This window comes from Panthera leo, chromosome E1, assembly GCF_018350215.1.
Source record: "Panthera leo isolate Ple1 chromosome E1, P.leo_Ple1_pat1.1, whole genome shotgun sequence".
NCBI lineage: Eukaryota > Metazoa > Chordata > Mammalia > Carnivora > Felidae > Panthera > Panthera leo.
Genome location: NC_056692.1, coordinates 41,243,296 through 41,270,898, shown reverse-complemented (window position 1 = coordinate 41,270,898; position 27,603 = coordinate 41,243,296). Strand labels below are relative to the sequence as shown.

The 27,603-nt window shown below is 42.4% G+C and overlaps 2 protein-coding genes across 9 annotated transcripts in view; one reads left to right on the top strand and one right to left on the bottom strand.

Annotated features, from left to right (window-relative positions):
- Positions 1-1,058: 1,058 nt before the first annotated feature.
- Positions 1,059-27,603, bottom strand: NBR1 (NBR1 autophagy cargo receptor). 7 transcript variants are annotated; one of them, XM_042917161.1, is made up of 21 exons: positions 27,097-27,603; positions 23,284-23,394; positions 20,289-20,351; positions 19,563-19,581; positions 17,828-17,850; positions 14,779-14,973; positions 14,137-14,214; positions 13,490-13,704; positions 12,788-12,955; positions 12,310-12,519; positions 11,028-11,187; positions 10,641-10,931; positions 9,809-9,958; positions 9,254-9,329; positions 8,498-8,608; positions 8,145-8,309; positions 6,316-6,754; positions 5,461-5,555; positions 4,700-4,772; positions 3,879-3,987; positions 1,059-1,270 (listed from the first exon to the last, which is right to left on the bottom strand). In XM_042917161.1, the coding sequence occupies exons 2-21, from the start codon at positions 23,383-23,385 to the stop codon at positions 1,097-1,099; spliced, it is 2,916 nt and encodes a 971-aa protein (XP_042773095.1). In that variant the 5' UTR covers positions 23,386-23,394; positions 27,097-27,603; the 3' UTR covers positions 1,059-1,096. The 7 variants fall into 7 exon arrangements, with proteins under 7 accessions (XP_042773095.1, XP_042773096.1, XP_042773094.1 ...); XM_042917162.1 differs by having other exon boundaries at positions 27,429-27,603; XM_042917160.1 differs by having other exon boundaries at positions 27,111-27,602.
- The window catches only part of BRCA1 (BRCA1 DNA repair associated), a 58,941-nt gene continuing 58,359 nt past the window's right edge, over positions 27,022-27,603 (top strand). Inside the window, exon 1 of one of the 2 annotated variants that reach the window (XM_042917146.1) lies at positions 27,022-27,071. The gene's annotated coding sequence lies outside the window, so the exon portion shown is untranslated. The remainder of the gene's footprint in view (positions 27,072-27,603) is intronic. The other variant, XM_042917148.1, reaches the window with a different exon arrangement.

Genomic DNA, 27,603 nt, shown 5'->3' with positions numbered 1-27,603 from the left:
TAAACAGAATGAGGACCTGGGCCGCAGGCAGCAAGCTTTTTCATTCATTTTGGGGTTGAACCAAAACTTTTTCAGAATTTGCCCCCATCCAAGTTTTGCAAAACAGCCGCCTCGTTCTAGATACCTTTGAGCAGATTTCAAACATTCAGGAAGTTGTCAGGATCTCTAATGCCTCACACACACATTTGCCCGCCCCTGAACTAACTTTACAGATTAATGTAGGGCCCTGCCTTTCATGTTTCTATCTCCCCTCACTTGACTGTAAATAACATCTGCCTTGACATTAAGAAAAAAGGTAACCGTTACATTTATTTTCCCTTTAATAGAAGTTTTCTCCTCCCTTATAGGATTAGCAAAATATTCCACACGACCTACTTAAATTTGTTCCCTTAAATAAAGAAAAATGTATGCAAAATTACTACAGTAAACACTGCTCAACAGGTGCTGGTGGGTTAATGAGCACACTCCCTCCTCCTTTCACTGAAGTGCAGAGACCCTGAAGGTGGATTATCTTGAATGTACCAGTGGGGTCTTTAGACAACAGCGGTCCATTACTCAGTGTTGCAAGGGAAAGGACTTTGTCCTGGAGAAAGGAAGAGTAACAACATTCCTTTGGGGCTCTGGGTGTCATTTCAATCCCGTACAGCTATGAGGCTTGGGGTAGGCTAGAAAAATTGTTAAGAGTTCTTGAAAACAACTTCCAAGGTTAATTTCTTTTAAAAACTGCCAACAGATATCCCCATAGAAACATCCACATTTAACCAAAGAAAAATACTCAACTTCAATACAAGCAGAAAGAAAAACGGTACTATAGAAAGTTCAAGTTATACTCTTCAATACACTAAAATGGAGAGAGGAGCTTTATCCAACTCAACTGAAAAACCGTTTTCCTACAACTCAATGTCTCTGTTTAAGTCCTGGTCTTTCATTTGCTCCAAAAAATACTGTAATGCAGGTGCTGTCTTGATAACTCAATAATGGGGTCTATATAGATTCATCGGATTAAAAAATAAGCAAGGGCTTCTCCCCCATGCCCCAAGGACAGAATAAAGATTATCTCTGAGCAGCAGGCAGTTATTTAATACAGGGTCACTCCTCAGTAGCGGTGGCTGTACCAGTCATTGTTGTTGACCTGAAGCAGTTCTGTCACAACCTGCACGATGTTGTAATTGTGTTTCTTCAGCAGCCTTAGGTTCAGCTGCCTGTCACAGAATCCCATTTCAAAGAGATGGGCCATCAGGGCTGCTGTCTGATCTTCAGAAACTATTGGCTGTGTAGAGTCAAGAAAAGCAGAACATTTTCTGTATCATTTATGGGTCTTGTAAATTGTTATTATCTTGTAAATCATACGAATCTTTCCAGATTTGTTTAAAATATTAGGAAATTCAATGCAAGGGTATGGTGTTCCTGTCCACCTGACACTAATGGACCTTCTGAGGGAGGACTGGGAATGCCCTGCTCTAGATTCAGTATGTTTGTACCCAAAACCAAGCAACTAATAAACTGTCCTCAGAACCAGGAGGAGGATGCTTCGGAGGGGGCTTCCCAAAGGAAGCATCCTTTGACCTGATGAAGCAAGAGATGCAAACACTGGAAACACTGTGAAGATAAAAGGTAACTGTGGTGATGGGGCAAGTATAAGCAGGAGCCAAGACCACTATTGGAAGAGGGTTTGGTCAGAAATACAAAGGAGCTGAACAAAAAACTGCTTGGGAAGTTACATTTTGGGTGACTTTCTTGGCATTTTTCTCCTTTTTCTTTTTAAAGAACAGAAGCAATCCAGAAGAGAGGAAACTAATATTCATTTACCTCTCCCTCTTTAGGTCAAGCTCTATGGTGGACACATAACCTTCTTAAATCCTAACACTTCGGATCACTCATCATTTACTTACCAACTGTGTTGATTACCAATTAATTCTATTATGTATGAAAATGGAGATATAAAATACCTCCTATTTTGCAGGGTTGCTGAGAGGATTCAGAAGAGAGTGTATAAGCATGTTGAGCACAGTCTCTGGCATTTCTCTCTACACCTAACTCAACTGTTCCCTTCCTTCCCTTTTATTTCAAAATAAATTATCCAACCTCCTTTCAGGTTAATCCTTCCACAGGTACTTTGCTTGCTATCTCATCACCTCTCACCATCTCTGAAATCTCTATGAATTATCCTCTCTCATCTTTTCATTATTATTTTGTCTTTAGAGAAAAAGTGTGCACGGAGAAGAGGGAGCAAGAGAAAATCCCAAGCAGGCTCCACACTCAGCAAGGAGCCCGACGCGGGGCTCGATCCCATGACCCTGGAATCATGACCTGAGCCGAAATCAAGAGCCAGACATCCAACTGACTGAGCCAGCCAGGTGCCTCTTATCCTCTCTCATCTTGACTGTTAACCGCCTTTACTACTGGCTCAGCCAACTGTAGAAACCTCTCCCTCTGCCTTATGCATCCTTACTTTCGCTCTTTCCCGCTTTGTGGTCCAGCTACTTGAAAATGAGGTGTACTTGCACTCTCCAAGTCCTCTCCACTCCCTCCCTGTTCTCTGCAGCATTGACCACGAGGTCCTCATTAAAGCTCCCTTCCCCGAGGCCCAGCACAGACTCTCATTTTCCTCCTAGTTCTCTGTCTTCTTTGCAGGGCACTCCTTTCCAGGGTCCTTAAAGGCTGCTTCCTGCTTTACACCCCTTTTTCCTGGAAACTCTCACCCAATCACATGGCTTCTGTTATAACCTGTACGAATAACTTTACCTCCAGGCCAAATCTCTCCTCTGTGAGCCACATGCACGGGCCCAACTGCACTCTGGGTAACTTTACCTGGACATGCCTCAAATTCCACACCTTCCAAAATGTACCTAATTTTCTTCTTCCCCTGCCCAAATATATCCTTATTCCTGCACATCCTAATGAATGGTTCTATTGATTGCCTGAAGCCAGAAACATGGGATTCCTCTTTGACTTCTTTCTAGCCTTTTAATCATGGTCTCCAAGTTCTGCCATTTCTTTTACCCCTTTTCCATCTCAAATAGATTTTTTTTTTTAAGTTTATTCATTTATTTTGACAGAGAGCGTGAGCAAGGGAGGAATGGGGGGAGGGGGGAGAGAATCCCAAGCAGGTTCTGTGCTGTCAGCTTGCAGCCCTATACGGGGATCAATCTTACAGACCATGAGATCATGACCTGAACTGAAATCCAGTTGGACATTTAACCAACTGAGCCACCCAGAAGACCCTCAAATCGATTTCTTTAGGTCTCCCCCAACCTCCACACAATACTGGAGTTCTCTCACTAGGTACAAATCTGATGCTAATTACTTCCCTAAAACCCATTCACTGGCTCCTCCCATTAGCCTTAAAGTAACACCCAAACCACTTAACAGAGCACCTCACCTACATAAGTTGGTCTCTTCCTACTCTTCCCAGACCAAATTCACAATTCAGAGTCACATTTACAAGTCTTCTTACTGGCTAGGCTCTGTCTGCAATGCTCTTTCTATTCTTCTTTCCTGGCAAATACTTATTTTGTCCTTAAGGACTCAATTCAGGCACCATCTACCAGGAAGCCTTCTCTGGCCCCATGCAAGGGCCCACAGCAGGCCGAGATGTCCCATCCAAGAACATGGGCATAGGATCTTACACTGCACTGCACAAGTCTGTGTACCTTGCTTGTTTTCCTGTCTTTGGGCAGGGACTGGTGTCTTTTTCACCTTGTAGTGCTGGTACTCGGAAGAGCTCCCCACACATGATAGGTCCTCAACAAACACTAGACCTTTTCCCCTTCATCCCTTAAGTAACTTGGCTAAAGTCATATAGCTTGAAAGTGGCAGGCAGCATCATTTTCACTGGGGACTTGGCTTTGCTACAGGAAAATAAAACATACACTGACCTGGGCAGTGACTGGTGGCCCAGCAAACAAGGCCTTGTATGCAGAAGCAGCAACAGACAAAGCCCCCTTCACCAATCCTCCAGCAATGCTGCTCCCATGGTGGTGGTGTCTGGAGAGGAAAACCAAATCATCTCCCTAAAAAATCACAAACTATTATCTTCCTACAAGATAATCTGGGCTCTAATCCTTGAAAGAAAATGGATTTCCTTGAGAAAAAAAGTCAGATGTAAAAAGAGGATGTGATCACTTTCCTATTAGTTTTATACCTACAAAATCTTGGTTTGATGTCGTAGAGCCTAGTTCTACTGCTGCAAGATAAGGCTGTGCAGAAAATGCACCCTTCTGGTTAGTATACCAGCTTTCTGTCCCAGCTGAAAATTACATGGTCAAGAGCACAGAAGAGTATTGGCAGTCTGTCTGCACAATTACCATTTCAGAGGAAACACCTCCAAAGGCAACGTGCTTTTCTGGGTACTGTAGGGAGGAGCCCAGCTTGCCATTGCTCTGAGCCGATTGGGAGCAGAGAGGCAGGTAGGTCTAAGAAACTGTTACTAAGATGCACAGTGGGCTTGATTTTTCTGCCTTCTCCTCTGGTACTAAGGATGAGTTGAACTTGAGGGTACTAGTCTGAAATGTGAACACTCTGAAATGTAACTTTAGCCCTCTGTTCAATGTTGCTCACAAGCTTCAGGAGAAATAAGGAGTGACGGCTCTCCTCTGCTCTCTGGAGGTGGCACATGCTGTGAGAGGCTTGTTTAAGCAGAAGCAATACTAGGATATCCACCTGCTTCTGAAGAAGAGGCTGCACAAGGTCCAGTTACCTTGAGTGGTCATAGCTCTTCTGTCTGCTGTTTACAATTCCTGATGAGCCTCTGGGCTCTAAAAGCAAAAGAGCTATTGGTTAGATGTAGCATCCACAAGTGCCTAGTGTTTCTTAACTCATAGTGAAGCTATTTTTGAGAGGCAGGCGGCAATCTGATCACAGCATTTATTTATTTATTTATTTATTTATTTGTTTGTTTTTTAACTATTTGGGAAATTTTGCAGGTGGTTTTAAGTGATAACAGGGAACTGTCCAGAATGTAATACAAGGTGATTGTTTATTGAATCAGAAAAATTCTATAATCCTATCACGTCCATTTATTACTTTTTCAGTTCCTTAAGTTTCGTTTTTTTGAGGTGGAGTGGGATGTGACTTCGAAGGTCTACTAGCAACTTCAAGATGCTATTCTCCTTATTTTGGAGACAAGAAAACAACCTCGCAGGTGGTATGAACGTGCTGACCTGCTGCAAGGTCACACAGTGAGGAAAGGTGGAGCTGGGCCTGGAATCTAGACTGGTCTAGTTCCACAGCCTGTGTTCTTCCCACTGCAGCACAATGCCCACCTCTGTAAGGTCTCACTTCGTAAATGTTAAGAATATTTACTAGAGAATAGAAAACAGTATGAGGGAGGGGCACAGAGAGAAAGAAAGGGCAAGTTTCCAAATAATGCCAAGAGTCATGGAGACACAGTGCCCCTTTATACCTGGTTTCATTAGAAAGGAGCACAGAAAAGGATATAAAGCTTAGGCTGGTCATTACCTCCTCTGATCTGATCAGGGACTGAACAAGCTTCTGGTATGGTGACTGGTAAATCCACTCCTGGGGAACCATCATGCTGTGCACAAGAAGGGCTCCTTTCAGAAAGACACAATATTGAAAGTCAGTTGAAAAGGCACCTATGGGAACGGTGGAAACAGTCAACATGGCATAGAAGTGAGCGATTTTCTACAGAGGCTTCACATTTCTGATCCAGATCTCATGTCTGAATTTAGGGATCAGGTAGAAAGGGCTCATTCTACTTCTGGTTTTCCTCTTTAGCCATAGTCAAGCTAGAAAGACCAGCTTCAGTCAGGTCACTCCCCCCTACATCAATTGGTACTGATAAGGGGAAACGTCTAGCTCCCTGAGAGAGTGGTTTAAATTACAGTCAAGGCTCCACCATCTTCCATTACTGTGACAGAGCAAGGACACAGATAGATCAGTAAATAATTAAAAATAATTGTTTTCTGATTTTGGAGTGTATTTTTTCCATAACAGATTAAGCTTTCTACTACTTTGTTTGGGTTAACATGAAAATAAGTTTTGAGTGCCTTTACCCATGAGTCAACAGAACGGCGAAGAAGATCCAGGGATGTTTGTGTTTAAAAACTGGCTCTCAACGACCAAAACATAAATAGACTGTACTCCGATAATTAAGATGAACTAAAACAAGCGTTTCTTTAAATCCAGAATCCACAAATTCTGGGAAATACAACTTTTATTCATCTAAATTCAGACTTTTATGGGAAATAGTCTCTTCCCATGCTGACAAAAAAATAGGTTTTGAGATCGAGTCCTTTCCTCTCTACTCTGCCTGTGAAGAACAGCTGAGCTGAGGGGGGTTGTGGATGGTACCTGGGCAGCTGTGGAGGAGGCCCCACCACCTCTGGGGTTAGGGGCACGGTGTCCAGAGTCTGTGAGGTCATGAGGATGTCGTTGATGCTCTGTCCCTGCGGCTGGTTCTCCCCTCCAGCGACTCTCTCCCCAGCCTCAACCCCAGGTTCACCTTCAGCCCCGCGCTCTAGGCCTGGCTGTGAGAGTGCAGAGCTGTACATGGAGTCCCCCAGGGGGCGGCTGGTGTCAAAGCACTCAGGCAGGATGATGATGTAATCCTCTGAAGAAGTAGAGGACTGACTCTGAACTTCATCTTTGAGCTCATCATCCTCTTCCTCCTCCTCCTCTTCCACTTCCTCCTCCACAATAGCTTCCTCCTCCACAACAGCTTCTTCAGCAATATGGACAATCTCCTCCTGCTCAACTCCAAGTGGTCCCTCTTCAGGGGAGGGAAATTTCACTAAAGGATGAAAGCAATCAATTTTCAGCTACAGCTAAAAGCAGCCTCTGGTGCTGTCCTTACCTGATAAAGTCTTTTGTGGGTCATGAGCTACAGTCGTGAAAGCCAGAGGATGGAGACGAACCAGAGGGAAGGGCTGCTGCTAGAACCTCAGCTATGGCCACATTCTAAGTCTGAAGCCCGTACAAAGCCAGGAAGAACTTAAGCTTATAACAACAAGGTATGTAGAAACACCAAAGCTTCCGAGAAGCACCATGAATTTTAGAAACATATCAAAACTGATATACTCGCTAACAGTGCTAGAACAATAGCAAATGGTAGGTGGTGAGTGCTGCCGGACTGTATGTCTACTTTCCTCCTTTTCTTTGCAAAGTAATGGGTAGTCATGGTAGAAAACTGGCAAAACATGGATGAGGGGCAAAAAAGACACCTATAATCCTATCAGAGATAACTACTGTGAACCTTTTGGTGTAAGTCCTTTCGGATGTTTTTGTTATGCATTCGTATATAAGTGTATGTGGGTGAAATAAGTGTGTTACATATTTTATTTCCGTTTATTTAGTTTCAGCTTTTATTTTACTTTTATTAGTTAGCTTACAGTGTAATATTGGTTTCAGGAGTAGAATTTAGTGAATCATCACTTACATATAACACCTAATGCTCAACACAACATGTGCCCTCAATACCCATCACCTACTTACCACATCCCCCGCCCACCTCCGTGTGTGTGTGCGCGCATATGTGTGCATGCGCACTCGCGCGCCTGTGTGTATTTTAAACAAAAGTGAGACAAAAAATATTTAAAGGTATAGGTTAAATTTCATTATGACAAACGAGATTTTCCCACATTATTTTGATGCACTAGAATTTGAATTTTTGGATAGTTCTTGAAATACACAGTATGGGCTCTACATATCTGATCTAGAAGTATCTGTTGTGAAGAAAGTGGATTACGACAGAATATAACCTCGTGAAACTTAATTTGGCACCCCAGCTTCTGCACGCTATTTCCTGGACTGTGTCCTGGGAGAAATGACAAAACTCAGCTGCCAATGGAGGTCTCTGCTGAAGAGCTCTGTCAACTTACAGGAAGACTCTTCACAGCAGAATCCAGGCAGCACAAGTCACTGTTGTTCCTCTGAATCGTACAGCTGTAATTCTGCCCCCGAGAAAGTGTGAAAATGTGTTATGGTGGTTGCTTTGCTCTTGAGGCTACAATTAAAATGGTCAGGTAGAGTGTGTGGAGTCTAAAGAAACAACCATGACCTGAAGTCTAACAAAGATCACCTAACCTCCACTCTCAGTGAAGAAGAGCACTTCTTTCTACTCTGGTCAGGCAGCCACAATTCAAGCACCACCCTGCTAGGTGGAGGAACCCAGGGACACTCACTGTGTGGGGATTTCTGTCTGCAAGGTGGTTTGTGATCCGGGGCAGCATCCAAGGTAAGGGATCGGATTACAGTCTCACACACGAACTGGGTCCCACTCAGGTCATCTTCTGCTTCCTCCACTGAGGAAATGTTCTCAGCCTTCCTCCTAACTGATGCTGTGGGATCTGAAAGACACAAAGCTTGTCTGCACTTGGTGTGGAGGAGCTTCTTCCATTCATGTTCCCATGCTGATACCATGCCAAGGAATAGCCTTGACTATCTGTGCCATATGAAGGTTAGGAGGAGTATGTATGAAAACGGTATAATATGGAAGGGGACAATGCAAAAACTTTACAGATATTGAAGTCCCTACCAGGAAGTGCTTTAAATCCTGCCCCTTCGCTCTCTTCCTGTATCTGCCCCAAGCCTGGCTTCTCTATTAAAGGATTGTCATGCGGCAGAGGAGACATGCAGGGAGTCATATCTGCAGAATGAAGACAGAAGAATCATCAACCAAGAAAAAGCATCACGTCGTAAACAGGGTTCAGAAGCAGCGGCTCACAGGCTTCTTGCCTCCTGCAGGGCTAAAACAAACCTAAGTATGCTTCAAGGCCTGTTGTAAAGAAAATTCTCCAGACTATCAGGTGTGGAAGTATCTCATATCAACGAATGCAGGAAAGATCAGTCATCTGGCCTTAAAAACCACGGCCAAGACACAGAACCAGGAATGTAAAGGGAAAAAAGGACATAGTGTTTACAGAAAAATGGAGAAGAGGGCTCCCCCACCCCACTTCTTAAAGATTTCATTTTTAAGTGATCTCTACACTCAGTGTGGGCCTCAAACTCACAACCTCAAGACCAAGAGCCTCACGCTCCACCAACTGGGAAGCCAAGCACCCCAAGGGTCCCTTTATCGTGGGGAAGTCTTACACCACCATGTATTGTTGACTCTGACAGACAACAGAAAAAAGAAGGGACGTGATGCATGGGTGCAATTTTACTGTCACACGGTGGGAGAAATCCTTGTCATCTATTTTCTCAGAATAAGATACTACCTATCAGAGTCTAGGGTATAGCACTTTTGTGTCCGTTAATAAAATAAACAATATGGGTTGAATGACATTCTTACCCACAGGAGTATTGTGGGGCACTCTTTCCAACTCTTGGACAATGTTTATATCCAACAGTTCAAAGGACAGCAGGTCCTGGAGGAAAAAAGGGCAATGTTAGGCTACTTGCCATGGAGGCTGGAGTCATGTTTTGTCCTGCTGGGATGTGTAGGCCACTGAGCATCACACCTTCCTGGATTCTGTTCAAATTCATGCCTCACCTCAGTCAAGTGAAATCAAGGAGAGCGAAATGGGAACTAGGTGTTCAAATAACCAAGTGGCAGGAGAGAGAGAAAATGCAGTGGGGGTGAAAATGAACTAGAGAAGCAGAAGTGAAGAGACAACTGAAGGGAAGCTGTGGGGAAGCACGCGAGTTACCAACTCAGAGAGGAAACATTTAGTTCAGAGGCCTCCTTCCACAGGTGACCTCCTTCGCACTCTGCATCTGAATGGATCGAAGTGGGCATCTGGCTAACTTGCTGGGCACTGCCTGTGGCTATACCACCTTCTCAAGGGGGTAAGGCCTCTTTCTCCACTGCCTTGTCCTTTGCCCCCCAAAGTGTTCAGTCTCCCACCTGGGCAGTCAGTAGATCCACGGAGGGGATGTAAAGCTCCCTCTCACTGGCAACATTTTTTGTCTTCTGTGGGATGCAGGTTCCTGTCCCTTGTGACTGCTCAGTTACTTCATCAAGCTGAATGTCTTCTTTAGCCAGAAGAAAAGCTTCCTACACAGACAAAACCATTGGGACAAATGTCAGGCCCTCAACTGACCTCAAAAGGTAAGGTGGCAGCTGCCTCCCTAAAAACCGAAACACTGCTGCACCTCTACATGTTTTAAAACTTGTTCTGATGTAATTTTAGACTTACAGAAAAGTTGTAAAAATAATAATCCCCTTCACCTAACTTCCTTTAACGACAAGTCAGGTTAACCATAGTTGACGACAGTCAAAAGCAGGAAATTAACTTGGTTAACTAAATCTAAGCAGTAAAATACTCTAAAAACTAGTAACACACTAATAAAAATGGAAGTTGCTTAAAAAAACTGCACCAACTAAAAAAAGGGCAAGACTTCATTAGTATTTACAGAACACACACGTGGATATTCAGGAGAGGTAAGGGTTAAGGAGCAAAGCCATCAGTCCAGCAGTTCAACAGGCCAGCCAGCCCTACCTTCCCTCCTGCAGCAAAGAGGCTGGCCAAACATCATTACAAAGAGATACAAAAGCACTGAGGGATGCCTGCACCAAGATCCTAAGGACATGCAAAGAAAGCCCCTGAGGACTAGGCCTAATAAAAGCTTACTAATGTACTGGGGGGAGGGGGAGGAGCTATGTTTTCCAGATGTCTGGAGGAACAACCAGCTGTGTGTGGGCTGTTTTAGCTTTAGTTTACCCTTCCAATACTCACCTCTTGCTGGCAAGTGAGCTCATCAGCTTTGCTTGAGTTAATCATGCCCTTTTCAATGTTCTCAGGGCTCTCTGTGGAGGGGAAAGGATCCACTATGATACTGCACCAGACCCGAGGCCCAAACTGCTGGCCTTTGTGAGAAAGACGCCAATGGGAAGTGTACGTTCCCTCCAAGGCTGGGGCGATGAACTCCACGGACACAACACCCACATGGCCGGCCTTTAGGCAGGGAACCAGAACATCTTTCTTTTCTGTAGAAGCCAAAGTTAGGTTTCCCCACATGAACTTGAGCTGAAAAGAGCAGTGACAAGAGAAAGCAAGCTTGTAAACTGAGCACTGTCACTTCTAATCACATCTTCACATTCTGGGTGGGGAAAAAAAAAATACCTTTGTGTCTCCATTCCACTTGACGTTTCCTGTATTTTTCATCCTCCAGTGTTTGATAAACTTGGTTCCTGGCTGAAGGTGAGTCCCATCAGGCAAATTCTCATCCACAAACGCTGCACTGAGGGTTGGCATAACTGGGGCACAGGGCTGCAAAGGGAGCCTGAACAGAAATTCAGATAGCAGTCACTTGTGTTGGGTATGATGGCTTCTGAATATCTAGCACCGTGATTCAAGAGGCTGACAGTCACTCTTCGTTTGCCTTAAAAATAATAGGGGGCGCCCAGCTGGCTCAGCTGGTGGAATGTGGGACACTCTTGATCCCAGGGTTGTAGGTTCGAGCCCCACACTGGGTACACAGACTACTTAAAAATAAGACCTTTACGGGCACCTGGCTGGCTCAGTTGGAAGAGCATGCGACCCTTGATCTTGGGATCGTGAGTTTGAGCCTTATGCTGGGTACAGATGTTACTTGAAAAAAATCTTTAAAAAAACTATAATTTTTAAAAAAGTTTATTTATCTGAGAGAGGGAGTGAGCACGCACATGTGTGCATGAGCGGAGAAGAGGAAGAGAGACAGGGAGAGAGAGAATCCCGAGCAAGCTCAGTGCTGTCAGCACAGAGCCTGACTTGGGGCTCGATTCCAAAGCAGTGAGATCACAACCTGAGCGGAAGTCAAGAGTTGGATGCCCAACCAATCAGGTGCCTCTAAAAATATTTGAAAAACAAGACAGATGCGACTCCTGAGCTGAAAAACTATGGTGAGGATAAAGGTCCATAAATAAAAGAACTAGAGAGTCAGGTCCTTTAAATCCCAACTGCCTCCAGTGAGGAGAAGTCACACCAGCCAGTTTGGAACCTTGTTGGTTGCTGTCCTTCTGAAGAACGCAACAAAGCAAGTGTCAACAATGACTACCAAACCACCCTGTAAGAATACTAGGATCAGGGGCGCCTGGGTGGCTCAGTAGGTTAAGTGTGTGACTTCGGCTCAGGTCATGGTCTCACAGTTGGTGTGTTCAAGCCATGTATCTGACTCTGTGCTGACAGTGTGGAGCCTGCTTGGGATTCTCTCTCCTTCTCTCTGCCCTTCCCTAACCTGCACCCTCTATCTCAAAATAAATAAAACTTAAAAAAAAAAAAAAAGAATGCTAGGATTAGAGAATGGGAAGCTCTAAGAGTTTGGGTGTTATTAGGGGCTGCCAAAAAATAAGAGAAAACCTGGCTGAAGTTCTGGTTTTGGAAGGCTGGATCTCCACCTTGGTGCCCACCCAGGCCCTGGGCTTACATCAGGGTGTTTGACTGCAGCAGGCTCTCGGGTCGGCCCAAAGGGGACCTGGGGCTCTGGAGTCCGTGGATGGAACTCCACAGGTGAATCTTCCTGTGGAGCTTAAGCTGCTTTTTGAGTTCCTTGACCTCTGCCTTTCGCTGTTTCTTCTCGGCTCGCAACCTTTGCTTTTCTGCTTTAAGAAAGTTCTTGTCAACCTGTTTCTGGAGCCTGTGAGGTAACAAATGAAAAGTGTCAAATCCTCACAAATCCTGAAGCTATTCTGAGCCATTTGTAGCCTCCATCAGTGCCAGCCTCTAGTTTAACTTCTTTCTATAGTTTTCATTTGTCTCATTAGCTTTGGGTAATCATCCTCATCATCACACATCAACTGGAAATGAATAGGAACTAAGGAGACTGTGCACTTTTGTGATTCACGTCCCATCACCAGAACCAAGACTCCCATCAAAGAACAAGCCTCCTTTCCTTATGGTTTTACCTGGCTTGTTCCAGAGCAGCAGGAAGACGAGGGGCAGAGAACCTTGGGTGAGAGAATGCTTCAGAAGAACCCACAACAGGTCTCCGTAGCTTCAGCAGGATGTGGCTGGAGTCATGGGCATATGGCCCTGATTCACAATCTTCACAGATATTGTAGGACGGGCATAGGCTGTGGGGAAAAGCATGGCGAGTGGGAAGTACCAGAGGTGGTGAGATAGGAGACTAGACTTCTATACTGACTGTATTACCAGCTAGGCAGTAACCTGAGCATGTCACCTGGCCATGCCATGTCTCACGTTTCCTTATTAACAAAATGAGAATTAAGAGACTTAACATGTATGCATTTCAAAAGACAATCCATGAGAGGAAGCAAGATATGAAAGCACCTGGAACAACAGGGAGATAATCCGTGGTGATATAATTTTGCTTTGGGGAATGTAAGTTTGTCTGGCTCTGTCATTTTTTTTTTTTTTTAATCGTTTTTGGTTTTGTTAGTTCAATGTACATCTGAACACAACAATCTGAATAGTTACCCTTCAAATAGTTATTGTATTTCTTGTGGGTGGAGAATAGCTTATTTCCAATCCAGAGCTGCTATCTATGCATGATGCTCAGAGACAGAGTACGTGCAATTTGCTTTTACTTATCCAGGATGCCAGAAAGGCCTGCTCAAAGGTCTTCTAATAGCCAAGTTACTGTTTACCTGCACTGGTAGCGCACACCAAAGATCCTCCTTTGGCAGCTGCTGCAAGCAATATGCCAGTTGAACTGGTTTTCCGGCAGAAACAGTGTTTCCTCTGAAATAGGCATGGAGACCTCTGAGGGACAGGAACCCAACGATGGGTTCTGGAGGACAAGCTTCTCATGTAATTTCTGTTCCAGTTTCTCAACTGTTTCTTTGACCACCTGTTCTCTGAACTAGAATACAGAGCAGAAGAGGGGAAAACCTTAGTTATACCACACACCTCACTGTCTCTGGTATAGCACAAGAACATAATAAAACACCTAGTAGCTACTGAACAAATAGAAATGTAGCAAAAGAAGGTCTATTCTCTTCCACAGCTAACCAGGTTCAAAGAAGACACCAAGAAATTGTTTTGCTGAGTAAGTTTCTAACCTCTTCCTTCTCAAGCACAGAGACTAGTTCCTTTCCCTTACATCCTTAGAAGTAGGCTCCCTCTTTTCCCAGTCAATCACGGTAGAAGTGAGGAGCTTTCTTGACCAGAACCATTATCACTCTTCATTCGCCTGCACCAGAGGCAGCAGCCATTTGGGTTCGGTTTGCTATTTCTCCCGTACTCCACCTGTGCCAACACTGCTGCTAAAACCCAACCCAGAGAGAACACTCACTGTCTCCAGGTAGCTCGTGAACCAGTCTGGGGGCTTGTCTTGAGGCTGGTCTGTGTTATGGGGAGCAAGTGGGAGCCGCTGCAAGGAAACACAACCCAAGATCTTGGAGACTGTTTTTTGTTTTTTAAAAAAGATTCTCATTTTTTTAAGTAATCTCTATACCCAACATGGAATGGGGCTTGAACTCACAACCCTGACATCAAGAGCCACATGGTCTACTGACTGACCCAGCCAGGTGCCCCTGTTTAAAATAATTTTCCTGGGGTGCCTGGATGACTCAGTCGGTAGACCATGGGACTCTTGATCTTGGGGTCATGAGTTTAAGCATGGAACCTACTTAAAAAAAACATTGGGCATGGAACCTACTTAAAAAAAAATAACAATTTTCCTGAAATGTAGTAATCTGAGGCTTCTTTTGTCAAACAATATAAATGGTTAAAAAAAAAGTATGAAGAAGTATAAAAGGAAAACAAAGTATATCATCCTATTGCCCCTTCTCCAGAAGTAACCAGTTACCAGTTTCAAAAAGTCAGGCAGAGATTGTCACAACTCCCAAATTGTTGATGGACAACTCAAATGTTAGACTATGGACAAGACATTCAGGCTAGAAAAACCGTAGAGACGGGTCCATTCCCTTCATACCTGGGCTGTAGGCTCCTCTGGGGTCTTCATGTCTGATCCTAAGACTCTCACCAGTGAAGAATAATGGGCCAGTGGCTTCTTCCCTGCCCTCACAACTGGTCGTTTTTCTGCTACGGCTGGGAGTGGGGCTTCCTCGACAAGCCGGGAGCTTTCATGGACTTGCATCTGCAGTAGGTTTCCCTGCTTAACCGCCATCTGAGAGCATATGTTAGGAGTAAACACGTTAATGTGTGATTCTCCTTTCCCAAATGAAATTCCAAAGACATCTAATCAGAAGAGGTAGGGTGAATTATGCTGAAAATATTAGCATTTACCTTTATTTTCTTAAATCAAATGGCATATACTATGTTATTAGTCAGCCTGCTGTTTCTCTAATCAAAATGTTACCTAGGAATGGTTTTATTATCTAAAACACAAAAGTACGTTTAATGTAGCACTTTGTGAGGTGAAATGTTCTCATTAATGGGTTACAACTTTTCTATATAACTGGTTTTCATGTAGGATTCCACTTATGGATTTTAATCTCAATTTTTCAAAAAAGTCAATCCCAGACTACCAGAACCCAAGAAACTTAAAGCCAAATGCTATAATTAAGCACTTACTTTTCCATTAAGAATAGTACTGTGGAAAGCATACTTGAGTGGTCACCTCTTTTTGAAGAGCATCTTCTTAAAAATGCTATTTTGAAAACTACTTCAAGGAGCATTTGAGGTCCTATGAAGGTACTCCAGTGTCCATGAAGAGATCAGGGGCTAAGTCTATGAGTTTGTAGCTCTCCCCACTTGTCACCCAGTGACAAGAAGAACTACTTTTCTTTTTTTTTTTAATGTTTATTTAAGAGAGAGAGAGAGAGAGCGAGCATGTGCACGCACACAAACAGGGGAAGGACACAGAGAGAGGGAATCCCAAGCTGGTTCTGCACTGTTAGCATAGAGCCTGACGCGGGGCTCAATCCCACAAAGCGTGAGACCATGACCCAAGCCAAAACCAAGAATTGATCACTCAACCAAATGAGCCACCCAGGCACCCCTGATGAACTGTTCTTTTATCTATTTTTATACAACAATCTTAAGCTTCCATTTATTTTACTTTTTAAAAGCTGATTTATTTTAAGAGAGTGGGCAGGGGAGGGGCAGGGGTGGGTGGGAATCACAAGTAGGTTCCTCACTGCCAGCACAGAGCCCGAACTCACAGGGCTCAAACTCACGAACCATGAGATCATCTCCTGAGCCAAAATCCAGAGTCAGATGCTTAACAGACTGAGCCACTCAGGTGCCCCAAGCTTCCATATAAAAATAGCATTCTATGGCCAAAAAGTTTGACAGGTATTATTTTAAGATCAGGAATCAGCAAATCTTCTTAAAAGGCCACATAATAAATATTTGAGGCTTGCAGGCCATACAGTTTCTGCTCAAGTCTGCACAAAAGCAGCCACAGACAATACGTAATAGGCATGGCTGGGTTCCAATAAAACTTTATTTATAAAAACATATGGCTGGCCCACTGGCTGGTCTGCCAGCCTTTCTTCTAGACTATAAACCAAGAGACATTTGATAAAACGTATGGCAAAGTCTGTGGACAAAATTGTTCAAAAAGTTAGTATAATGAAATGTGTCAAAATATAAACATGGGATCTTAACTATCACATAGTACCATGCAAAAACGTATAAAAACTCTTGCTTCCTGAGACAGGGCAGGCTTATACAACATCTAGACTCCTGAGGTCTGAGATTTCTGACTGCATAGGTAAACAGTGATCGTGGGAAAGAGAAAAGTTTTGAAGCCTGTAGAAGACTTTTTTTTTTTTAGTGAAACTACTGTAGCTTCTGAGAATAGGGAAAGAGAAAAGCCAGTGGGACAAGGGTGAAAGAATGTGGGGAAAAGCACGTTACAACAGCTTAAAAGCAAAGATGAAATAGGAAGAGCACGTGAAAACTAGGGAAGAAGGAAATGATGAAGCATGAAATAACTAAGAGATGAGCAGCTCAACTAAGAGAAACCAGGGAAGGGCCTGAATGTCCAAAACCAAGAGACTGGCTGGTAAATAAGGATTTCTGAGTAAAAACCAAGAAGACTGGCTGAACTGTTGAATCAGGTTGCACCCACAATGGCAATTTTAACCAGGCAAGAAAGGGTAAATCCAGCTCCCAATTTAAAAAATCTTGCCCTTTCCTCCCTAGACCAAAAGTGATTATAGAAAAGAGTTTTGTTGTGGACTAGAAGTTCATAAAGGATAGTAAACTTTAATTTTTTTTAAAGTTTATTTTTGAGAGAGAGCAAGCGAGCAAGCAGGGGAGGAGCAGAGAGAGAGAGAGAGAGAGAGAGAGAGAGATACAGACCCTGAAGCACCCTCCAGGCTCTGAGCTGTCAGCACAGAGCCCGATGTGGGGCTTGAACTCACAGACTGCGAGATCATGACCTGAGCCAAATTTGGGACGCTCAACCAACTGAGCCACCCAGATGTCCAAAGGATAGTCAAACTTTAAAGAAAAATCTTAATTACAAAGGTGGTAATGAAAGGACAGCTGGGCACACCTTAAAGATATGACTTTGAGGAACACTCTATTTCATTATTGACAAGCAAGAGATCGTTAACTGGATAGTTTATGCCTTAAATGCTCCCACTTTATATATAACATTCTATAGGAAACAAGGTGGGGCACCTGGCTGGCTCAGTCAGTAGAGCATCTGACTCGATCTCATGGTCATGAGTTCAAGCCCCAAGCTGGGCATGAAGCCTACTTAAAAAAACAAAAACAAAAACAAAAAGTGAAGGAAGGAGATGAAAAATGTGACCCAGAAAGCATAATTCTACACAGTTCCTTGTATTTTTGAATCCTACAATGGTGACACCAAGATCAACAATGAGAGGGAAAAATATCTTTATATCAGGAACTGCCTTTTGCTGAGTGATATGCCCTACTAATCATAATCTCCCTGAAAATCTGTTTTTGTTGTGTTTTGTTAGTTTCCCCTCATGGCTAATGGCATTCAGGTTCAAGTTTTAGTTAACAAATATTATTTGCAAATAAGATGAAATAACCATTACCTTAAGTGCTTCTTCATATTCTCCTAAAAAGACAAAGAATAAATATACTGTGTTATTTCTTCACCACCCCAAAAGATTCTATTTAAGTACAGCCAATCCTTTCTTTTAAGAATTTTTTGCTTACAATCCTTATACATGAACAGCTACTGCCTTTTTGCTGACAAACTCCCTTCCTGTCCCATTGCAAATAAAAGCCACATGTAGATTAGTTCTGCCTCTTAAATCTCTCTCCCTCTCTCTGCTACTGGAGACTTCCAGCTGTAAAACCTCAACCCAGCTGCCTCCCACTAGGGATACAAGGGACTTCATGGATAGTGTTAACCCAGGCAGACCTCAAATGTATTGCAGGTTTGGTTCCAGACTCCTGCAATAAAGCGAATACCAGGAAATTGTAAGTCAAATCAATTTTTTGGTTTCCCAGTGCATATAAAAGTTATGTTTCCACTATCTGCAATCTATTAAGTGTGTAATAGCATTATATCTAAAAAAAAAAAAAAAAAAAAGTACATACCTTAATTAAAAAATACTTTATTGCTAAAAAATGCTAACCATCATCTGAGAGTTTAGCCAAGTCATAAACACTGATCACAGATTGTCACGTTATATATAATAATAATGAAAATGTTTCAAATACTGCGAGAATTACCAAAATGTGACACAGACACAAAGTGACCAAATGCTGCTGGGAAAAGTGACTCAGGGTTGTCACAAATCTTCAGTTTGTTAAAAAAAAAAAAAGATGCAGTATCTTCAAAGCACAATAAAGCGAAATGCAATAAAATGATATATGCCTGTTCTATCATTACAGCCGGTTAAAATAAGCTTTTGGGGGCTAGCCTAGGGAACTAGCCTTTATTTTTTTTTTGTAATTTTTTTTTTTAACGTTTTTTATTTGTTTTTGAGACAGGGAGAGACAGAGCACGAACAGGGGAGGGTCAGAGAGAGGAGACAGAGAATCTGAAACAGGCTCCAGGCTCTGAGCTGTCAGCACAGAGCCCGACGCGGGGCTCGAACTCACGGACCGAGAGATCATGACCTGAGCCGAAGTCGGCCGCTTAACCGACTGAGCCACCCAGGCGCCCCAGGACCTAGCCTTTAAACGCAACATTGTTCCTATAGGAAAATGAACTCCAAGCTCTGAACAACCAAACCATCTTAGAAATACACTCTGGGATACCACTTGTTTGTAAGTTGACATTAACATATATACCAAGTCAGGGACAAAGGCAACATAGGGAGAATGGAGTTGTATGTGTTGAACTGGGAGGCATATTTTCAAAAGATTAACATCTTAAACATAAGAGAACCTTCCATTAAAGCTGTCCTTAGGGTCCAATCAAAGGCACTGATGTGTATACAAAAAACTGCTACAAAATAAAAATCTGCTATGTAACTAATGCCCATGGACAAGTGAGTGTGATGTCAATTTACTGTATGTTAAATTCGAGTCTAAAATAAATAGTGCAGCAAGATCTTAGTGTAAATGGAAATGCATACACCCATCAACAGATTAAGGCTTGAAAATTTCTTTTTTGAGAGAGAGAAAGAGAATGTGCATGCATGTGTGGGTCAGGGAGAGGGAGAGAGAGAATCCCAGTCAGGGGTTTGATCCCACAACTCTGAGATCTAGACCTGAGCCAAAATCAAGAGTTGGTTCCACAAGTGACTAAGCTACCCAGGCACCCCCAGATTAAGGCTTTTAAGTAAAGTTAAGCAGGTTCTCTTAGGAACTCACCTTGACTATTGATGGATACCTGTAAAAGGACAAAAGCAACAGGGAATTATAAACCTCCTGTCATTGTAACATTTCTGTTACTAGGACCAGCCTCACAGATAAGATGAACAATCTCAGGTTAGGGATTCAGCTTTTCCAGTATCATGAACTAACGGTGAATAATAATTAAGGACTTTTATTGCTTAACTCCTGTATCCTCCTTTATTTCAGGTACATTAAGAGGCAGCATAATATAGAGGTTAAGAGCTTGGGCTCTGGAGTCAGAGTATATGGAAGGAACCCCTACTCTACTATTTCCAAGATTTTGTGCCTGTGGGCAAGTTACTTGGCTTCTCTGGGCTTCAGTTTCCTCATGGGTAAAAAAAGAGATAATAATGTAATACCCAATACATAGTAGTGTTGTTAGTCTGACACATTGCAGTCACTCAATAAAGGTTTGTCATTATTTTTATATTATAAGCTAAATGGCAAGTTATGATATATTTGAACTATATGACTATATAGTTTTAAAAGTTATCTCCCAAATTTCCTTCTTCAATGTTTACTCCTTATCTCTCAACTCCATCTCAGATTCCACAGTAAGCTAAGAACATGCAGTTATCAAGTACATTTAAACCGCTACACAAATGAGAAAACATTAGTTAGAACTTTTCAATCCCCTATCATTCTTGAGAAATAAGATCCCTATCCGGGATACCTGGCCATGGGTACCATCATATACTTTACCTCCTCATTTTCCTCATCCAGGTATTTTATCTGAATAGTGTTCAGATCAAATGAAACTTTTACCTGCAAATGAAATGTATATACATATCAAAAAGGCAGATTGTAACAGAAACCCAGAAGTCCTAAAAGAAAGGGTGAGCATATTTCACTACATAAAAATTTAACATTTAGGGGCGCCTGGGTAGCTCAGCCAGTTAAGCGTCTGACTCTTGACTTCAGCTCAGGTTGTGATCTCATGGTTCGTGGGTTCAAGCCCTGCACTGGGCTCCATGCTGACAGTGCGGAGCCTGCCTGGGATTCTCTCTCTCTTTGAGGACACTCTGTCCCTCCCCAGTTGGCACACGCATGTGCACTTATGCTCTCTCCCAAAATAAATTTTAAAAAACTTTAAAAAATTAAACATTTAAATGGCATAAAAGAAGAAAACCATGTCAAAAGACAAAGAATAGACGGGAAATATTTGCAACTCATAACCAAGGGTTATTATCAGCAATACACAAAAATCATCTGCAAAACTGCTAATCATTATGATAAACAATCCAGGTAAACGTAGGCAAAAAGGTATGGAGATTTCTTTCAAGAGAGATCAAATGGGACTAACAAGTATAGGAAAAGATGTTCAACCTTAATGCTAGTCACAACAATGCAAATTAAAGCAATGAGATGTCATCTCAATAGAATGGTGAAAAAAATTTTAAAGCCATACATCCAGTGTTGTCAAAAATTCAGGGCACTGTCATATATTTCTGCACTGGCTACAACTGTTCTGCAAAGCACCTGGCAGTATCTATCAAAAATTAAAATCACATGCCTTGTGACTCATTAATCTTTCTTTGGAAAACTTTATCCTACAAAACAGTGCTTAAGTGTTATACACAAAGAGATCTCTCCTGTAGTTTATTTTATAATGGTGAAAAGAAAAACAATAACAAACCCTTTTGACCTTGAGGGTACTGAGTAAGTGAAATAACAACAATGAACTCACAGATACAGATAGCACACTGGTGGTTGCCAGAGGCAGGGGGTGGGAGGTGAGTAAAATGGGTGAAGGTGGTGAAAAGGTACAAACTATCAGTTATAAAATAAATAAGTCCTGGGAATGTAATGTACAGCATACTGAATATAGTTGTTAATAATGTGCCGTATATTTGAAAGTTGCTAAGGAAGTTCTCATCATAAGAAATTTTTTTTTTAATGTTTATTTATTTTTGACAGACAGAAAGAGACAGAGCATGAGCTGGGGAGGGGCAGAGAGAGGGAGACACAGAATCCGAAGGAGGCTCCAGGCTCTGAGCTGTCAGCACAGAGCCCGACGCGGGGCTCGAACTCACAAACCGCGAGATCATGGCCTGAGCTGAAGTCGGACACTTAGCCGACTGAGCCACCCAGAAGCCCCAAGAAAAAATTTTTTAACTACACGTGGTGACAGATGTTAGCTAGACTTATTGTGATCATTTTGCAATATATACAAATTTAGAGTCATTATGGTATATACCTGGAACTAATATAATGTTATATGGCAATTATATCTCAATTAAAAACAAAACTAGAAACAATTTTTCAATTAGAAATGGTTAAATTATGGTATGACAACACCAAAATACTGTGGACAATCTATAGATTTAAAAAGGATGACCCTGGATCCTTATCTATTCATTGAGAACTGTCTATAACATCCTGCTGGGAAACATAATTCCCATCCCAGAGGTGGGAACAGTGGATGGAAGAGTAATGAATAGAGGGATATTAACTTTTTCTTAGTATGTGTTTGGATTGTTTTACTTCTTATAATAGGCATGTATATTATACTTTTATAATTTAAAATTTACAGTAAGGAAAAAAGGCAAGCTGTCAACTCATTTAACTACTAGAAAAAGAAAAATAACTATGTTTGATTTTCAGATCATTTGACAAACACCCCAACTTTCTGGATAACCATCTGTTTAGGCCAGAATAAAGAAATATTTGCTGGAAGACAGAGGACTAGTTCACATCATCTTTTGAAATCTTTCCACCATTTCTTTTTCTTTTTAGTTTTCATAGCACATAACCAAATAAAAGCAGGTTTTTACCAAAGGGTTTTGCTGGATAAACAGTTACACAGGAAGTAAAACATTCACTACTGCAAACGAAACAAAACCCAGAAGAGTACAAAGGGCAAACCAAGAGGAGGGAGGGCATTGACAACAACAAAAGAACAGATGAACTGCTAAGTACCTGTGGGAGTTTTTTCTGCTCAACTTTTTTTTTTTTTTTTTTAATATTTTATTTATTTTTGAGAGATAGAGATAGAGCACAAGCAAGGGAGGGGCAGGGAGAGAGGGAGACACAGAATCTGAAACAGGTTCCAGGCTCCAAGCTGTCAGCACAGAGCCTGACATGGGGCTCGAACCCACGAACCCTGAGATCACGACCTGAGCCGAAGTTGGACGCTCAACAGACTGAGCCACCCAGGTGCCCCATGCTCAACTTTTTTTTTTAAGATTTTTAAAAAATTTTAAGCAATCTCTACACCCCACCAGGCACCTGAAAACACAACCTCAAGATCCAGAGTCACACATTCTGCTGACTGAGCCAGCCTGGGGCCCCTTTGCTAAACTTTTAGATACTTGACCTCTGAGCTAGCAATAACAACAATTAGCTCTTGCAAAACTTAGGTTATATCCTTGCTGGTTCACAAACTACAGTAACATATCTGCTCTCAGGCAGGAGAACATTTCCCTGGGGCCTGGTTAGGGTGGAAGCCACACCAATTCATTCCTTAGACTGTTTCTAAAATTAACAGGTTTTCCAAGTCTAGCTGCAAATTAAGGAATTTGTTTATTCTCTTGGGGGTGGGGAGAACATCGCCTACATGAATATTGAACCCCTGTCAAAAGTAATTTTCCAAAAGTCCTAGAAAAGGTAAATATGACAGCTATGAAACAACATTGCTAAAAATTGCTATCTTTGGAAAAATTAGGCTTAAAAGATGGAGAAACAAAGTAACACTCACCATAGCTTCAACATCAGCCCAAGTTGTATTTTCTGGATCAGAAACCAGAAAGCTTTGAGTTTCATTTTTGAAAGTCACATTTAGAGTAACCTGTGGTTCCATGCTGTGGGGCTAGAGTTGAGAGGATGGGTGAGAGAGAAAACAGTGGAAAGGGTTCTATAAAACTGCATAAGCATTCATTCAGCAAATACTTGTGAAGGCCTAATATGGGTTAGGCTAGGAAGACACCGAAGTGAATGAGAACACAATGTCTCTGCTCTTATGCTATTTACAACCTGGTGGGTAGCTTAAAACAAATTTCCCTGTTAAACGTTTGCTGAAACAGTATAAATTTTGGCCACATCCGCAGAAATCCTCTAACAGCTATAAAATTCTTTTGGATTTTATGGAACTTTATATGATTAGTTAATTCAATAGATACTACTGAATATCCACTAGTGGCAGTATACCAATGAAGATGAACACCCACAGGTCTCTACCCTCAGGGAATTTACATTCTCATAGCTTGAAAGCAACATTCTACATTTTTCTTAGAAAAACAGCCTTTTCCTAAATTGAGCAACCCAGGTTCTTTGTTAAGATCAGTTTTAACAATTTAGAGGCCAAGACACTAGCCAAGAAACTACACAGGGGTAGCAGTCAACACCTTTCATCCAAGTTCATGTGGTGTTTTTTGTTTGTTTGTTTTTGTAGTTTTACTTTTTTTTTTCTTTTATAGAAAATTTCATGCATAAAAGTGGAGAGTCACGGACATATAACTATAGTAAACAATTCAAGGCTATCGTCATTTTGTCTATAATTCTGTATTGTCCCCAAATCCCCCAATATAGATTGACCATAGTTAACTAATGTTTTAACCAAACTATAGTACCATAATTAAAAAAAAACTATTAAGAGAAAATTTAAACATATACAAATGAATAAAGATTAATATACAATGAACTCCTAAGGACCCATCAGATATTTTCCATAATTATCATCAACCCAGGACTAATCTTGTTACAGCAATAGAATTATTTTGACAGCCATTATTTCATCCATAAAATAACTGAGTATGTAATCCTTAAAAAAATAAGACTTTTTGAAAAGATAACCACGATACCATTATCATGCCTAAGAAGTTAACAATTCTATAATTTAATGTCTATTATGGTCAGTTGTTTTTAATTAAGGATTTTATTTACTGATGAGTTGTTAGATTATTATTTAAGTTTATTTATTTATTTTGGAGAGAGAGAGCCTGCACACATGCACATGTGGGGGAGGGGCAGAGAGAGGAGGAGAGAGAATCCCAAGCAGGCTTTGCACCATCAGCACGGAAACTGATGTGGGATTCGAACCCACGAACAATGAAATCATGAGCTGAGCCAAAATCAAGAGTCGGACACTCAATTGACTGAGCCACCCGGGGACCTCTAGATTTTGTTCTTATGACTCTGTGAAAAAACAGTTTACTAAAATCTGAACCTAAGTTGTAATGAAAAAGGTCATCTTTTAAACATATTTATCAGCAAATCTTTTAAGAAATCTCTTCAAAGAACAGATTCTGCTCTAGGCAAATGGAGAAAGGATATGAACAACTATGTCTCAGGAATTTGCAGTGTAATGGTGAGGGAGCAAAAGGGCTGAGAAGAGCTGGGCTCCAGACACAGCTCTGACACATAACTAGCCATGTACAAAACAGTAAGTCATTTGACCTGAGCTTCAGTTCCTTAATCTGTAAGATAGGTCAAATAAAAACGTGTGTCCAAGTTCTCTGAGAACATTACTCAAACACAAAAATTATTATAATAAATCAGTCTTTAGAAGCCAAAATAGACCTGTTTTTCCACAATACATTGAGAGTGTCATTAAAAAGGACTTTGGGAGTGCCAGGGTGGCTCAGTCGGTTAAGAATCTGACTCTTGATTTCGACTCAGATCATGATCTCACAGTTCACGGGGTCAAGCTCCACATCAGGCTCTGTGCTGACAGCGTGGAGCCTGCTTGGGATTCTCCCTCTCCCTCCTCTCTCTCTGCCCTCCCTTGCTTGCATGTTCTCTCTCTCTCTCTTTCTTTCTCCAAAAAAACAAACATAAATAAACATTTTAAAAAGAGGACTTTGAACTTTCTCAGAATCTGGGTTTTTTTTTTAAATTCAAAACCAATCATCCTCCAATTTTTTCCATTTTTTGTCTCTACCTACAGTCAAGTTCACAACCAAAAAAAAAAAAAAAAAAAAAAAAACCAAACCCAGTTTCTAGCACCAATCTGCTGACATCTAGTATTCATTCTTATGGAATGCAATTCTTGGAGTCCTTAACATTTGGACAGAATGCCTCCCCAGGTCAACTTCCCAGATTCTTGGGGAGAAAAAAAAATCTGGGAAATGAAGTAACTGATTCAGTCAGCCAAAAAGTGGATATTCTGAATCACCTTCTTACTTTTCAACTTCCCAGAAATGCTTTCCACACTTTTGAGAGTCCAGAAGGAAACTAATCTAACTCCCTTGTTCCAAATTACATACACAATTAAAATTAGTTTAGATACTTTGGAGCTCATCCAGCTGGTAGGCTGATGAGAGAAAACAGGAAGTGGGGGATTCTAGTTTAGCTGGACCATACCCAGGTCTTCATAAAGAACTGCCTATTTCTGTTTGGCTTTTATGTGAAAATTCTTTCAGCAAGAGCATTAATCTTGAACTTGAAATACCAAAGCTATGGTTAGCACCATCTGTCCTTGTAGCTTTAAAGCCAGTAAAGTCAGACGGCTGGGTCCTAGGCCTTCAGTTTTCAAAACTGGCATTATTATACGTTCATGCCACTGGCTCACTTTTGCTTGGCACAAGTCAGCTTTTCCTCTACGTCAAATTTTTCAGGATACCAAAAATCCCTTTAATGAAGCAGACCTGGGAACTTGAGCTTTGATTACCGTCTCCACCAAAGGCCTGACATGTTAATCCGGGGGTTAAAACATGTGACCTATAGCTGGGTGTTTTGACAAAAAGGAAAAACGGTGCCTTTTCAAAACCAGAGGTCCCTGACCAAAGAGACATCTTTACAAGGTTCTCAACAAGCGGAGGGGGATGGGGATGGGAGGCTGTGTGGGCACTGTCATTTTTTTTTTCCCTGCAGACTTTATCCTTGTCTTCCAGTTATCGTTTCCCTAGCACTCCATGCCCCCAAGATCGTGTTACCACCCCCTGAGGAATCTCGCTTTCTTTGCCTAGGCCCTCTTTCTGCTGGAGAGTCTTAGCCTCCCATCAGTAGATGCCGAGCGTTCTGAGCCACGGACCCCCCCATCTCTCTGGCAGTATCCGCCGCCTCGGCCCCCTGGCCCAAACGGCTCTCTCATCCAGTCACTGAAAAGACTGGCTGCCCCCAGACACGGAAAAAGTCGCCTTCTCTTTTGCAGGATCCCTTCCGCAAACTTCCCCTAGCCCTCTCAGTGGCGATGTGCTCCCACCCCTCTGTAACCGCCGCTACTTCCTTACCAGCTCCCCGCCCCCGGGGGGCGCCTGCCGGAGGCCAGTGCAAAAACCGTTCGCTGCCAGCTCTTGCTGCTCTCCCCGCGGGGTGAATCTAACATGGCGGATAGAAATAGGACCTAGTCCCCAGTTTGAGTTTCCGACAAGATGATTGGCTCTTAACAGTTGTCTCTCAAAACTACCACCCCCCTTGATTGGCCGAGCATGCGTGGCAGGGGCTGGGCAACAGCAGCCATAACAGCACAACAACAACAAACACTGGGGCAGAGGGGCGGAACTACAAGTGCGCAGTCGAGGGCCGCGGCCCATTTCCCCTTCCCAGGTAAATTCGGCGTCCACTGCATTCCCTTAGGTCACTGACCTTAGTGGACTCCTTGCCCGAGACTTGCGGGGCTGGATGGGAATTGTAGTCTTCCTGGGACTTGTAGGTTCTTTAGCCTATTCTCCGCTCTCAAGATGTGAAAACCTAACACTCCAATCCATATCTGTTGACTTGCGTAAGCGCACAGAGCTCTTCAATCTGTCAACTGGATTGCCGTGAGACTCTTGCCCGCTTCCGGTGTCGGAAGCCCCTCTCCATAAGACTACAGTTTCCAAGGAACACTGTGTCGAAGGCCTTTCGATCCGCAATGCATGCTGGAAATCGTAGTTTTTCCCCCCACACAATCCTTTTATTTACCTAAACTGGAGACTTTCATTGCGGCGGAAATGGGGAGGGAACGGGGCCTCTTCTTGCGAATGTTTCAGGCACTATCTTGCGCTCCTATTCAGGCCTCAGGTATTGATTTCGACCCTAGTCCCGCAGTCTCTGTGACGTAATAAGCCGCAACTGAAAGCGTACAGATGAGGGGGCA